The 12,030-nt window shown below is 41.1% G+C and overlaps 1 protein-coding gene across 3 annotated transcripts in view; it reads left to right on the top strand.

Annotated features, from left to right (window-relative positions):
* SNTB2 (syntrophin beta 2) overlaps window positions 1-12,030 on the top strand; it is a 115,456-nt gene that overhangs the window by 72,678 nt on the left and 30,748 nt on the right. For all 3 annotated transcript variants that reach the window (XR_002325065.2, XR_013484513.1, XM_020989089.2), the window contains exon 3: window positions 2,766-2,976. Coding sequence is in view for 1 of the 3 variants with exons in the window: in XM_020989089.2 (XP_020844748.1) it covers window positions 2,766-2,976 (211 nt within the window). In the remaining 2 variants the exon portion in view is untranslated. The remainder of the gene's footprint in view (window positions 1-2,765; window positions 2,977-12,030) is intronic.

Below are 12,030 nucleotides of genomic sequence, written 5' to 3'. Positions count from 1 at the left end.
CCGATGAGGTAATAGCTATGAAGCGCTTGGCCAGCTTCCTACAAGGCTTGTGTAGTGCCTTTATGGGAGGCACTCTATAAATGTGATGCATCATTATTCTATTGAGAGTTAACACAAAATGGATAGGTTATTGGGAAGGGTGGGAAGGGGTAGCTCCCTCTCTATCACCTGGAATATTCAGAAAGGCTGCCTGTAAAAGGTGGCATTTGATCCGAGTCTCTGAGGAAAGTAGGCTTTCCCAAAGGTAGAGAAGAGAGGTGTGTTCCAGGCCCCTATCCTAGGGGATAGCCAGGGCCCAAAGTGGGGAAGGAGAGCCTCTGAGCGGGAGCAGGAAGAAGGCCAGTTTGATCTGAGAATCTGTAAAGTGGACTAACAGAGGTCATGTTTGTTCCTAGAGAACCACCAGGCCGACATAGTCAGACCTGCCCTTGAGCAGCAATGGATTGACAGGACGGGTTGGAGAGGGAGATGCCATTCTACCCCTCGGTCTCAGTGCTGGCATGACCCACTGTAATGGGCTGGCCACAAACCCGAAGCCCTCCAAATAAGGCCAACCCCACAATGCATTTGGGCTGACTGATGACTGTGATAGAGGAATGTACCTCTAGTCATCCTCCCACCTCTATCCAAGTAGTGGTCTTTATCTCCCACATGAAGGCTCTCCCAGACACTCCATAGAGATTGTCTGTCTAACCCAAGTGGGCTCTCCAGGAATCATGGCCAATCACTCAACCAGTCAGTGGGCTTTTATTAAGAGGAGGGGCCAAGACAGAGCCCATGTTTATATCCATGCTCAAAGAGGACAGGAGATGGCAGGAGGAGGACCAGGAGAGAGCAGGGTCATAGATGCCGAGGGAGGAGCCAGTGTTCAATAGCATGAAATCTTAGCTGCAGAGAAGCAGAGGAGAACTGAGGGAAGGCCTTTGAAAAAGATGGCGATTTCTAGGACAGTAGCTTGAAGGCTGAGCTGTAATGACCATGGGGGACTTGGTCCCAAGGCTCCGACAACTGGAGGTGGCTCAGGCGTGGCACATTCTTCACTGTCCTCCCCAGCCCTTGCCAGACAGTCTTGGCTGGAACGCCAACCCCCCAGTGTCCCGTGGCCCTGATGCCCACTTTTTTTTTTTGAGAAGATAATTCTGTTGGTTTTAGTAACTCTTTCCAATTATCCCTTGTTGAATTAATTGAATGAGCAGGATGATGGCCTAATTGTGTAACTCCTGTAGAGGGGACAGACATTCTGGATTATCATGGGTTGCTACGATTTTGAGTTTTCATTCATCTCCTGAGGCAAGGAAATGACAAATGTTTTGAGACTCAAGCAGAAGAGAGACAACACATGTAGAGAAAGGAGATGGCAGCATTTCGCCCCTCTTTTCAGTGGCAGTGCCAATGCCCACTTTTTGTAGGCCTCAGCTTTCCCCCCTTCCAAACCCAGAGGTGGGAGCGTCAGGCTGTCCCTCCTTCTGGTACAACTATAAACGTGGCAGAAATGCCATCCATGTGACCTTCTAACTGCTTTTATCCAACTGAAAATATTCCTAGTTATGGCTCAGAGAAAAGGCTTTTTTTCAGGATGGGAAGGGTGGGAACAAAGAGTAGACCTGGACATGTTTGTGTTGAGCAGGAAAAGAACCAGTAAACAGGAAGAGATTGAAGATATGAGTGAGTGTGAGAGAGAGAGAAAGCGAGTGAGAGAAAAGGAGGAGGAGGAGAAGGAGGAGGGATTCTCCTAGGGACAGCAGGCTAGGGGACTGAGGGCACCGGTGGAGGGTTTGGCCTTGGTGAAGAAAGACCATGAGCTCTCTTGTTCCCTTTCAAAAGATGTGTAAACAGTGCTAGAATGTATTATTGTCTTTGCACTGTTACCTCTTCATTTATTGATGCTTAAGCTCCTCTAGGGAGGAACTTTGTCCAAAATGTGAACTAATACCCAGAATTCTTAAATAGATCTAGAAATAGTTTGTTCAGTTGCATTAAAAGTGTTTAATCAATCAATGATAATTTTTTGTTAATTATCAGGTAGATAAAAGTAATTGTTCTTAGCACCAGACATCTCACTTGTTGCTCTACCATTATTAATAGCTCATAAAAATATTTAATCAATGCTAATCCATTTCTTGAAAATATCACCAAATAATTTTTTCACCAACCTGGCTAATGTGGAAATATGTTTTGCATGATTTCACATGTATAAGTGATATATTGTTTGCCTTCTCAGTTGGGTGGGGGAGGTCCTAGAGAGAAGAAGAGAATTTGGAACTCAAAAATTTTAAAAATATGTTAAAAATAAATAATGATTCTTTTAAGATCCCTGAAATTAAAAATATTGTTTCATAAAAGACTATTATTATTCTTGCCACTCAGGAAAATTATGTTCCCCATTTGGTAATGTACTGGAAGTTTTGTAAATATTTTAAAAGCCTTACCTCATTGTTTATAACATGCCTGTAAGTTTTGACAGATAAACTTTTCACAGCTTCTAGAGAGACTAGGTCAGGATTGCATGATAAATAGTGATGTAAACAATATTATATCCCTTCCGACTGGCTCCTCCCAACAGAAGCATCACTATGAATGCAGAAACAACAAGGTCTGTAGTTGGTCTTTTGAATATTTGTTTTGGCATATGTGGGTTTTCTGAGAAAAGGGGCCCCTTGGGGGAATCTGGAGATAGGAGCTCTCAGTTGTAAAAATGTCGAGGTTAAGTTGATCTTATTATGCGTGGTGCATTTAGTTCTCTTTTTGTTTGTTTCTTCACACAGATTGATAGAACTCCATTCTCCTGATAGCAGAAATACTTTGATCCTTCGCTGCAAGGACACTGCAACCGCCCACTCGTGGTTCATAGCCATCCACACCAACATCATGGCTCTCCTGCCACAGGTGTTGGCTGAACTCAATGCCATGCTCGGTGCTACCTGTACAGCTGGAGGCAGCAAGGAAGTCAGACACATTGCCTGGCTGGCAGAACAGGTATGCTGAGAGGTGGGACAGTGTGCTTATTAGCAGAGAACTTTCTCAGCCAGGATGAGCATTGTAAAACGTTCTATCCCGAGCACCTCTGGTATTTACATTAAGGCCAAACATTAGTTATTCAAGGGATGATTTATCCAGTTTGGGATTACTTGTTCTCTTGGCTTCTCCTCCATCTCTAGCTGTCTGCCTGTTGTCTGTTTCACTGTGTATTAGCATCTCTACCAGAAAGGTAAACAAGGGTAAATGAAGTCTTATTAATACATTTTCTACTCAAGAACTGGTAGAGTGGAGAAAGACTATTTATATCACATATCATCAATAAAAACCTGGTATCCAAAATAGGTAGGGAGTCGTCAAAAATATGCAACCTCAAGAGTCATTCCCCAGTAGGTAAATGATTAAAGGATGTGAGCAAACAATTTGAAAAAAAAAATCACAAAATGTAAATTAAATCCTTAAAATATTCTCTAAATCACTAACAGAGAAATAGAAATTTTTTAAATCCTGAGGTTTCACCTTCTTCTGCAAAAATATGAGAGCAGGCAGGGATGGTGGGGCTGTGAGAAGACACAAACGCACACACACAGAGGCATTGTTGGTGGAGCAGCAAAGTTGTTCAGCTCTTCTAGATTTTTCATTTGGGAATTATGCAAAAAAAGAGTGACTAAATTATCCTTACCCGTTGATCTAGCAACCCCACCATATACCTCAAGGAAGTCAAAGGCTCTGTGTGTGTGTGTGTGTGTGTGTATGTGTGTGTGTGTGTGTATACACTCCCCCCCCCAAAAAAAATGCTCATAGCAGCTCTTATTGTGGTCACAAGGAACTAGAATCATGGTGGTTTCCCACTGGATTGGAGAAAGGCCGAAAATACACTGCATGTGATATTATTGTGTGATAAGAAATAATGAATATGTGGAATTCTGGAGGAGAGTGTGGGAAGCAACTAGGATATAAAAACAAAAGGCATCAGTAAAACATTTTTAAATATGAAGAGCGGATGCAGGGGAAATAACTTGAGATTTGGAGCCAGATGATCTGGGTGTCACGTACTACCCAGGCACCTCGGGCAGGTCACTCCAGGTCTCCAATCACTAATCAGGTATGTGGGATTGAATGAAGTGTCCTCTAAAGACACCCCCAGCCCAGGTCTGAATCTATGACCCTGTGAGCTGCTTTTAATAAAAGCTGGCTGAAGGAAGTAATCAGCGTGGTAAGTGTGGGGGTTTGTTCATTTGTCAGTGCCATCTCAGGATTCGATATCCAGGGTAAAGATTTCAGGGCTGTTTGCCCACTTTGGCTCACTTCTTTTATTTTAAAATGCATGTTGACATTTATTATTCCAGCCTGGAAGAATATCCCTTATCATATTTCACGCAGCAAAACACATGTGAAAACTTTACTTGTCAAATAAATGATAATCTAAGCGAGACCTTGCTTAAGAGATCTTGTCACAACAACTTCTTTTAGGTTCTGATCATTTTAAGGCCAATGGGCTATAAAGAAATAGGAACCAAGTATTTCTTTTTTTTAATCCTAAAGCTGTTTTTCTGCAAGGTAGAATATGTTTCCTTGACTCAGGTGGTAACATTTGGAAAAGATATCCTATTGAAATAGGCAGACTTTATACTTTTTGTTGTAATCAAGAGAGATGGAATGGTTGCTGCCTTCTTGAAGCTGTCCATGGTTTTTCCACACGTTTCAATAGAATATCCCCGAGGCGTTATTGAGGGCGAGACGTCCTTGACTGAGCCAAGTGTCTTGGACGGTTGTCAAAGGAAGATCCAAATTCTGGAAGCATTTCAAACAAGTATTTCATCCTTGACTGTTATGTATAAAGCCACGACCTGATCTGTAGCATGCCACCGGTTTCTTTGCCTCCTGAGTGTTTACTGTTTTGGGGAGCTGGTCCAGCCCCTAGGGATACTGAAGATGACAGCTTGACTCACGTCCATCTCCAAATGAATTAAGCGCCTTCATTTGGTGCTCAGTCTTATCTGCGCTCCTCTAGATCTTGACGGGAATAACCTTACCTCCTTCATCAGTTCGGTGTCGAGAAGCCCCCAGCCTTGTAGGTTACCCCCGCGTCTGGATCGAACCAGTCTTGAGCACAATTTCTGGTGGGAGCATTCACTTACAAAGGGCCAGGCTGGTCAGGATTTCGGGATCCAGGCTAACTTGGGTCATTCATTCTCCTAAAGAGCGAAACTTGATCTTCGCTTTAGCAATGTGAGCTGGCATGACTGTTGTGCTAGAGGAAGTCCGCACAGCCTCGGGAGGTATTGAGTGTGCTTGGTTCCTTCTCCACTTCCTTTTGGATTAGGAAAGCATCCCCTCTTCTCCTTTCCAAAAGCCTCTGTCAGCCTTTTGTGGTTCCTGAGATAGTAGTGCATAAAGTTCCAGTGCAGGCCCAAGACCTCTGCCAGATTTGTTCTCATACTGAATTTCCAGTATAGCCTGTGGCCTCAGATCCAGCGCTGTGGCCCTGGCCTGTTTCAGCAGGGCCTCCAGGTTTAGTGTATTGCTTTTATCTAGTCAGGCCCCAGGTCTGCTTCCTTCAGAGTCAGACCAGTTATTTTCTGTTTACTGCCAAATAATCTTTGCACAGCCCGCTTTTCAGCAAACATACTTTTTTCGGTTACATTTGTTTATTTGATTATTTTTCACATTTTTTTTAAATTTTGAGTCCCAAATTCCCTACCTCTCCCCCACCCACTGAGAAGGTAAGCAATATAATATCAAACATTTATATTTAAAAATAAAATTTTGGGGGCAGCTAGGTGGCGCAGTGGATAGAGCTCTGGCCTTGGAGTCAGGAGGACCTGAGTTCAAATCCAGCCTCAGACACTTGACACTTACTAGCTGTGTGACCCTGAGCAAGTCACTTAACCCTGATTGCTTCACCAAAAAGCAAATAAATGATTTTTTTTTCTGGGCTTCAAATATGGCGGGGTCAGGGGAGAACGGACGTGCTAAACAGGTTCTTCTAGACTCACTGACTTGGGAAAGGTTGTTTCCTGGGACAGCTAGGTGGTGCAGTGGATAGAGTTATCAGCCCTGAAGTCAGGAGGACCTGAGTTCAAATCTGGCCTCAGACCAAACACTTAACACTTACTAGCTGTGTGACCCTGGGCAAGTCACTTAACCCCAATTGCCTAAAAATTAAAAAATAAATAAATAAATTGAAAGGTTGTTTCCTGTCATGATTACCAGAGGACTCTGAAGTTCCTTGTTAGTTTTCATTGTCAGTATGTTGTGGCTAACTTCATCAAATGGAATAACCTTCTGGCATAACTGCTATTGACAACATGCAAAGAATACAAAAAAAACCAAAAAGGTGAACTTCTGAAGGACGTGATGCTGATGGGGGCGCGCACAGGTCATCAAGCCTTTTTGTATCTCTAGGGGAAGTTTTTGTTGGAGATGTTTGGGTCCTTTACCAGGAACACGATTCTTGGCAACCAAATTCACCTTCTCACATGGGTTTCTTTCCCTATCTTTTGAGTATTAGTCCAAATGCTGGTTCTTCTGGTAATGACCTTCATCTGTGTAGTCACTCTATTCTTTAGCTTATATGCTGAATTGTCTAACCCAGGCCTGCACAACCTGTGACCCCTGGGCTCCTTCTGGCACACCAAAGGATTTCCTCTACATTTTTCTCTGGCCACTGGAAATCCTTTGGCACGCTGCAAGTGGCCAGAGGGCTGCCGATTGTGTAAGCCTGGTCTGACTACTTGATTCAGTCATATTGTGTTGGTATAAGTGGTCTCCAATGCAAAACCGTGTGAATAAATGAGTCAATAAAACATTTATTAAGTGCTCACGATGTGCAAAGCACAACACCAAGTGCTGGGGATACAAATAGAACAGTCAGACGGTGCCTGCTCTTAAGGAGCTCACATTTGAAAGGGGGAGACAGAGAAATATAGAAGATTTCAACTGCAAGTCAGGTGGAAAGACCCCATGTTCCTTAGGGGGCAACAGCAAAGCAATGGCAATATCTCTAAAAATTTTTTTTTTAATATTTTCAGTTAGCAAAAATCTGTCTTCTCACCCCCCTTCCAAATGGAGAAATGATTTTTTTAAAATCCCTGTCACAAATATATAGTTGAGTAAAACAAATTCCTGTACTGACCATGTCCAAAAAAGTGTTTCTGGTTTTGGGGGGCGGGGGTTTTGGTGCAATTGGGGTTAAATGACTTGCCCAGAGTCACACAGCTAGTTAAGTGTTATGTGTCTGAGACCAGATTTGAACTCGGGTCCTCCTGACTCCAAGACTAGTACTCCATGCACTGTGTCACCTAGCTGCCCCAAAAAGAGTGTTTCTGCACTTTGACTCTTTCACCTTTCTGTAAAGACCTGTGCGCACACCCATCAGCATCACATCCTTCAGAAGTTCACCTTTGTGGTTTTTTTTTATTCTTTGCATGTTGTCAGTAGCAGTTATGCCAGAAGGTTATTCCATTTGATGAAGTTAGCCACAACATACTGACAATGAAAACCAACAAGGAACTGTAGAATCCTCTGGTAATCATGACAGGAAAGAACCTCTCTGTAAAGTCCTCTATCCTTTAGAATGCCTAAGTTTTTCCAGGTTGTTGTCTTTACAATATTGTTATTGTATAAATTGTTCTCTTGATTCTGCACACTTCATTTTGCATCAGTTCATGTAAGTCTTCCCTTGTTTCTCTGAAACCATTCCCTTTGCCATTTCTGCAACACAATAGTATAGTATCTCATCACATTCATATACCATCATTTGTTCTGCCAATCCCCAGTGGATAGGCACCCACCTCCCCTTGGTTTCCAGGTCTTTCCTACCACAAAAAAGGGTTGTACATATTTTTGTATATTCTTAGAGTCCTATTTTGCTGGGAATTAATCCGTCTGTTAATCTACCCTCCCTCCACTCCCTTCTCCTTTAACTCCTTTCCTTATTTCCCTGTTGAGTGAAATGTATTTCTGACACCAGCTGTGTGTGTGTGTGTGTGTGTGTGTGTGTGTAGTCGTATTCCATCTTCTGATTCATTCAGAGGAGAGGTGTCACCCATGTCTCCACCCCCTTTGGTGTTTGTACAGACTTCTACTTGTGCACTCGATTGTGAGATAATTTTCCTTCCCCTATCCCCACATTCATTTCCCTATCCCTTTACATTCTTCTTTTATCATCACAATATAACAACCATTCCCAGACCTCACATCTATTTTCATGGAGGCTCCTTTGTGAGTCACCCTGGATGATGACAGAGTTCAGAGGAGACATATGTATCAGCTCCCCATGTTAAAATTAAGCAGTTTGTCCTTGTTCAGCCTTATGATTGCCCATTCCTGTTTGTCTTTTTATGCTTATCTTGACTACTGTGTTTGCACTTCAAAGTTTCTACACAGCTCTGGTCTTATCAGGAATACTTGGAAGTCTAGATTTTGGCTATAATGTTCCTGGGAGTTTTCATTTTGAGATTTCTTTCAGGAGATGACCAGCGGATTCTTTCTATTTCTTCTTTGCCTTCTGTTTCCAAGAGACAGTTTTAAGATTTCTTAAAACATGATGTTTGGGCTCTTTTTTTGGTCATAACTTTCAGAGAGTAAAATGAATCTTAAATTTTCTCTCCTCAGTTCTTTTTCCAAGTCAATTGTTTTTGCTATGAGAACTTACATTTTCTTCTGTTTTATAATTTTTTCAGTCTTTTGACTTTGTTTTAATGCTTCTTGTCTCATGGAGTCATTTGCTTCTATTTGGTCCATTCTGATTTTCAGGGAGTTTGTTTCTTGGGCAAGGTTTTGTGCCTCATGCTAAGCTGTTAATTCTTTTTCCAATTTGTTATTTCATAGCTGTCATTTCTTTTCCATTTGTAAAATGAAAAGATCTTGAAGTAAATAATCATTCCTAGTTTCTTCCCCCACTCCTCAGTGAAGGATTTTTGTATTGTATTTGCTTCCTACAAGGTACAGCTACACAGAAAATTCCTATATCATAACGTTTTTATTTTATCGTATTGACATGAGCATCTATCTAATCTTTACATTAATTTTATTACATCTGATAGTTGTTTTCATTTTAAGCTGTTGAAAGCTCCTGAATTCTAAATCCTGGAAATTTTCTTCATGAGTGTGTATATAAATTCAAGATTGGTGTTATGGTTCCATTAGCTTTTTATCATCTTTTTTGTAGTATGCTAGAGTTGACCAAAAATTTCAAAACATTACATGAGAGACTGAGATTTTTTTTTTTGTTAGAGGATTTAAAAAGGGAATGAGTAATTGTTTGTCTTATCTCTCTCTGCTTTAGTTCTAATGCATTCCATGTTTTGGGAAATGCTGTTGTAAAAGGCTATCACACGGGCAGATATGTAAGTGTGTGTAGGTATTGTAAGATATGCAAGCTAAATCCCCAACATTAATATCTCTTGGTTCAGTTAGAAACTTAAATCATTGAGCCCCTCGGTTGCCTATAGCGCAAGGCACAGGCTCAGTACAGCTGTCTGCAGTCTAACTGAACCAAAAGCAAAGTTGGCCTTATAAGGAGGCAGCTGGGCGGTTCTGTTCTTATAGAGCAAGGGATCTGAGTTCAAATTCATTTAGACATTTACTACCCTGGGCAAGTCACTTAACCTCTGTTTGCCTTAATCCATTGGAAAAAGAAATGGCCTACCGCATCAGTATATTTGCCAAGAAAATCCCGTGAATAGTGTTGGCTATGGTCTAAGGGGTCACAAAGACTTGGACACTACTGAACAACTAAAGGAGAAGAATAATTAATCCAGAACTTCATTTTCTAAATGGTAGCACCTCTGTTTAGGAAACATTCAAGTACTTCATAGCAGGAGATGAGCCTGGACTCTCAAAGATTATTCCAATAGATTGCAAGTTCTGACAATCCTAACCAAGTCCTCTGAGCAGAGTACAGGCCATGGATGGTGGTGCCATTGCATCTTCTGAGGCCACCAGAGGTTTGGACAGCAAAGGATGACTCTGGGGGAGCCAGAGAAACTGAAGAAAACTGTTTTGTGGTGTGGAGAGGTTCTGACCTGGACCAGTAAGGAGAGCACCTGTACCTGTCAAAAACCTATAAACACAGACCTGAAATCCTCAAGTGTTCATTTGCCTTACTCCAGTATTAAAGTGAAACAAACCCTTGGATTCTGAAGCCTGGGAATGATCACTTCTTTTTCTTTAGACTTACCTGAGAAAAACTGTTCTTTGTCTTCATGCTGGATATTGCTTCTGTTGGCAAATACTTTTCAGACCCCAATGTTTTTAATGGAATAAATCAATTGAATTTAGATGTTTCAAAGGCCTATACTTAAACCTAGACTATCTCAAATCTTTTCCCCAAAAAAATTTTAAATAAATTATTGTAATTTTTACTAGAATACTGTTTTTTCCCTTAAGGAGAGATCTTTTCCTTCTTGGGATGCCACATGTCTTAAGCTTTTGGGTTAATATCAACTCCTTTAACTAAACTTAACTCCTTAGGAGAGGACCCAAAAAATACTAGGGAGCATTTTTAGACTTGGCAGCTTGAGATAGTGGTAAAAGCAAAAGACTTGAAGTCAACTGACCCAGTTTCAGGTTCTGGTTCTGACACCTTTACTGGCTATGGGACTCTGAGCAAGGCAAACCTTTACCTCAGTTTCCTCATACATAGAATGGACACAATAATCATTATTCTATGTACTTCAACAGCTTATTTGGAGGAGAGTACTTTGTAAACATTAAAAAGCCATCACCCTATGAGTTGTTAGTATCTCTGTGTATGTCAAAAAATCACTCCTAGATCTATAGTTTGGGAAAACATCAAAATTATAGTTACTTCTGAAGTACACAGTTCTTTTTTTTTTTCTCCTAGCCTTATCTTTTGTTTTAAAAATAATATTTTTTGGGGCAGCTAGGTGGCACAGTGGATAGAGAACTGGCCCTGGAGTCGGGAGAACCTGAGTTCAAGTCTGGCCTCAGACACATAACACTTGCTAGCTGTTTGACCCTGGGCAAGTCACTTAACCCCATTGCCCTCACCAAAAATAAATAAATAAATAAAAATAAGAATAAATTCTTCCCATATAAGGATATTTTAAGCATTCTTTTTATTTTTTTTTTAATTCTGCATTCTAAATTTTCTCTCTTCCCTCCCTCAAGTACACAATCCTGAGAACATATTCATCCAGGCATAGTTGACAGTAAGATCTAGAGGACTAAATTTAAGATTTGCTAGTAGGTTTATACCTCAACATGGTCAACGGTAAGAAGAAAGTCCCTATATTCACCAAAGTATTTATAGCAGCACTTTTGGTGATAGAAAAAAAAATTAAAACAAAGTAGATGCCCATCAGCTGACAAACGGCTAAAAAGATCATGGTACATCAATGTAATGGAATGTTACTCTATGGTAAGAAACGACGAGCATAATGAATGCAGAGAAGCAGGGAAGATTTACAAAGCATGATGCAGAAGTAGGTAAGCAGAGCCACAAAGTACAGACGGCAGCCGCAATATCAGTAGAAAGAACAGCCACAAAGCAATCCACAGCGAATTACAAGGAATTAGCCTGGCTCCAGTGAAGAGACACGAGCACGTTCCCTCACCCCATCCCTTTGCAGTGTTGAGAGGGCCACAGGTGTGGCACGCTGCACATATTTCCAGACTTTTTCAATATATTGATTAATGTTACTGGGTTTTTCCCCCCCTTTTCCTTTTTTTTTCTTTAAAAATATTGTTGTATAGAATGGCTTTCAGTGGAGGGAGTGTATATTGGGTAACATTTTGGTGATGTCAAAAAAAACAAAAGATATCAATAAAAATTTATTTTTTGTGAGAAAAGATTCACCCTGCGTTGATCTGGCTGTCTTAACGGTTTCAAAACAGCATATGTATAGCTCTTCTTAGAATCCTCATAATTTTGTCTTTGTCACTTGGAATCCACCCTCGTCCTAATGACAAGTATAGCTATGTTCTAGTTCTGTCATCACTTCCTGAAGACTTCCTGTAGTCAGGAAGACCTGAGTTCAAATGTAGTCTCAGACACTTAGTAGCTGTGTGACCTTGGGCAAGTCA

The sequence above is a fragment of the Phascolarctos cinereus genome, unplaced genomic scaffold (assembly GCF_003287225.1).
Source record: "Phascolarctos cinereus isolate Bilbo 61053 unplaced genomic scaffold, phaCin_HiC Scaffold_2;HRSCAF=192, whole genome shotgun sequence".
Taxonomy (NCBI): Eukaryota; Metazoa; Chordata; class Mammalia; order Diprotodontia; family Phascolarctidae; genus Phascolarctos; species Phascolarctos cinereus.
This window is presented reverse-complemented; position numbering and strand designations above follow the sequence as displayed.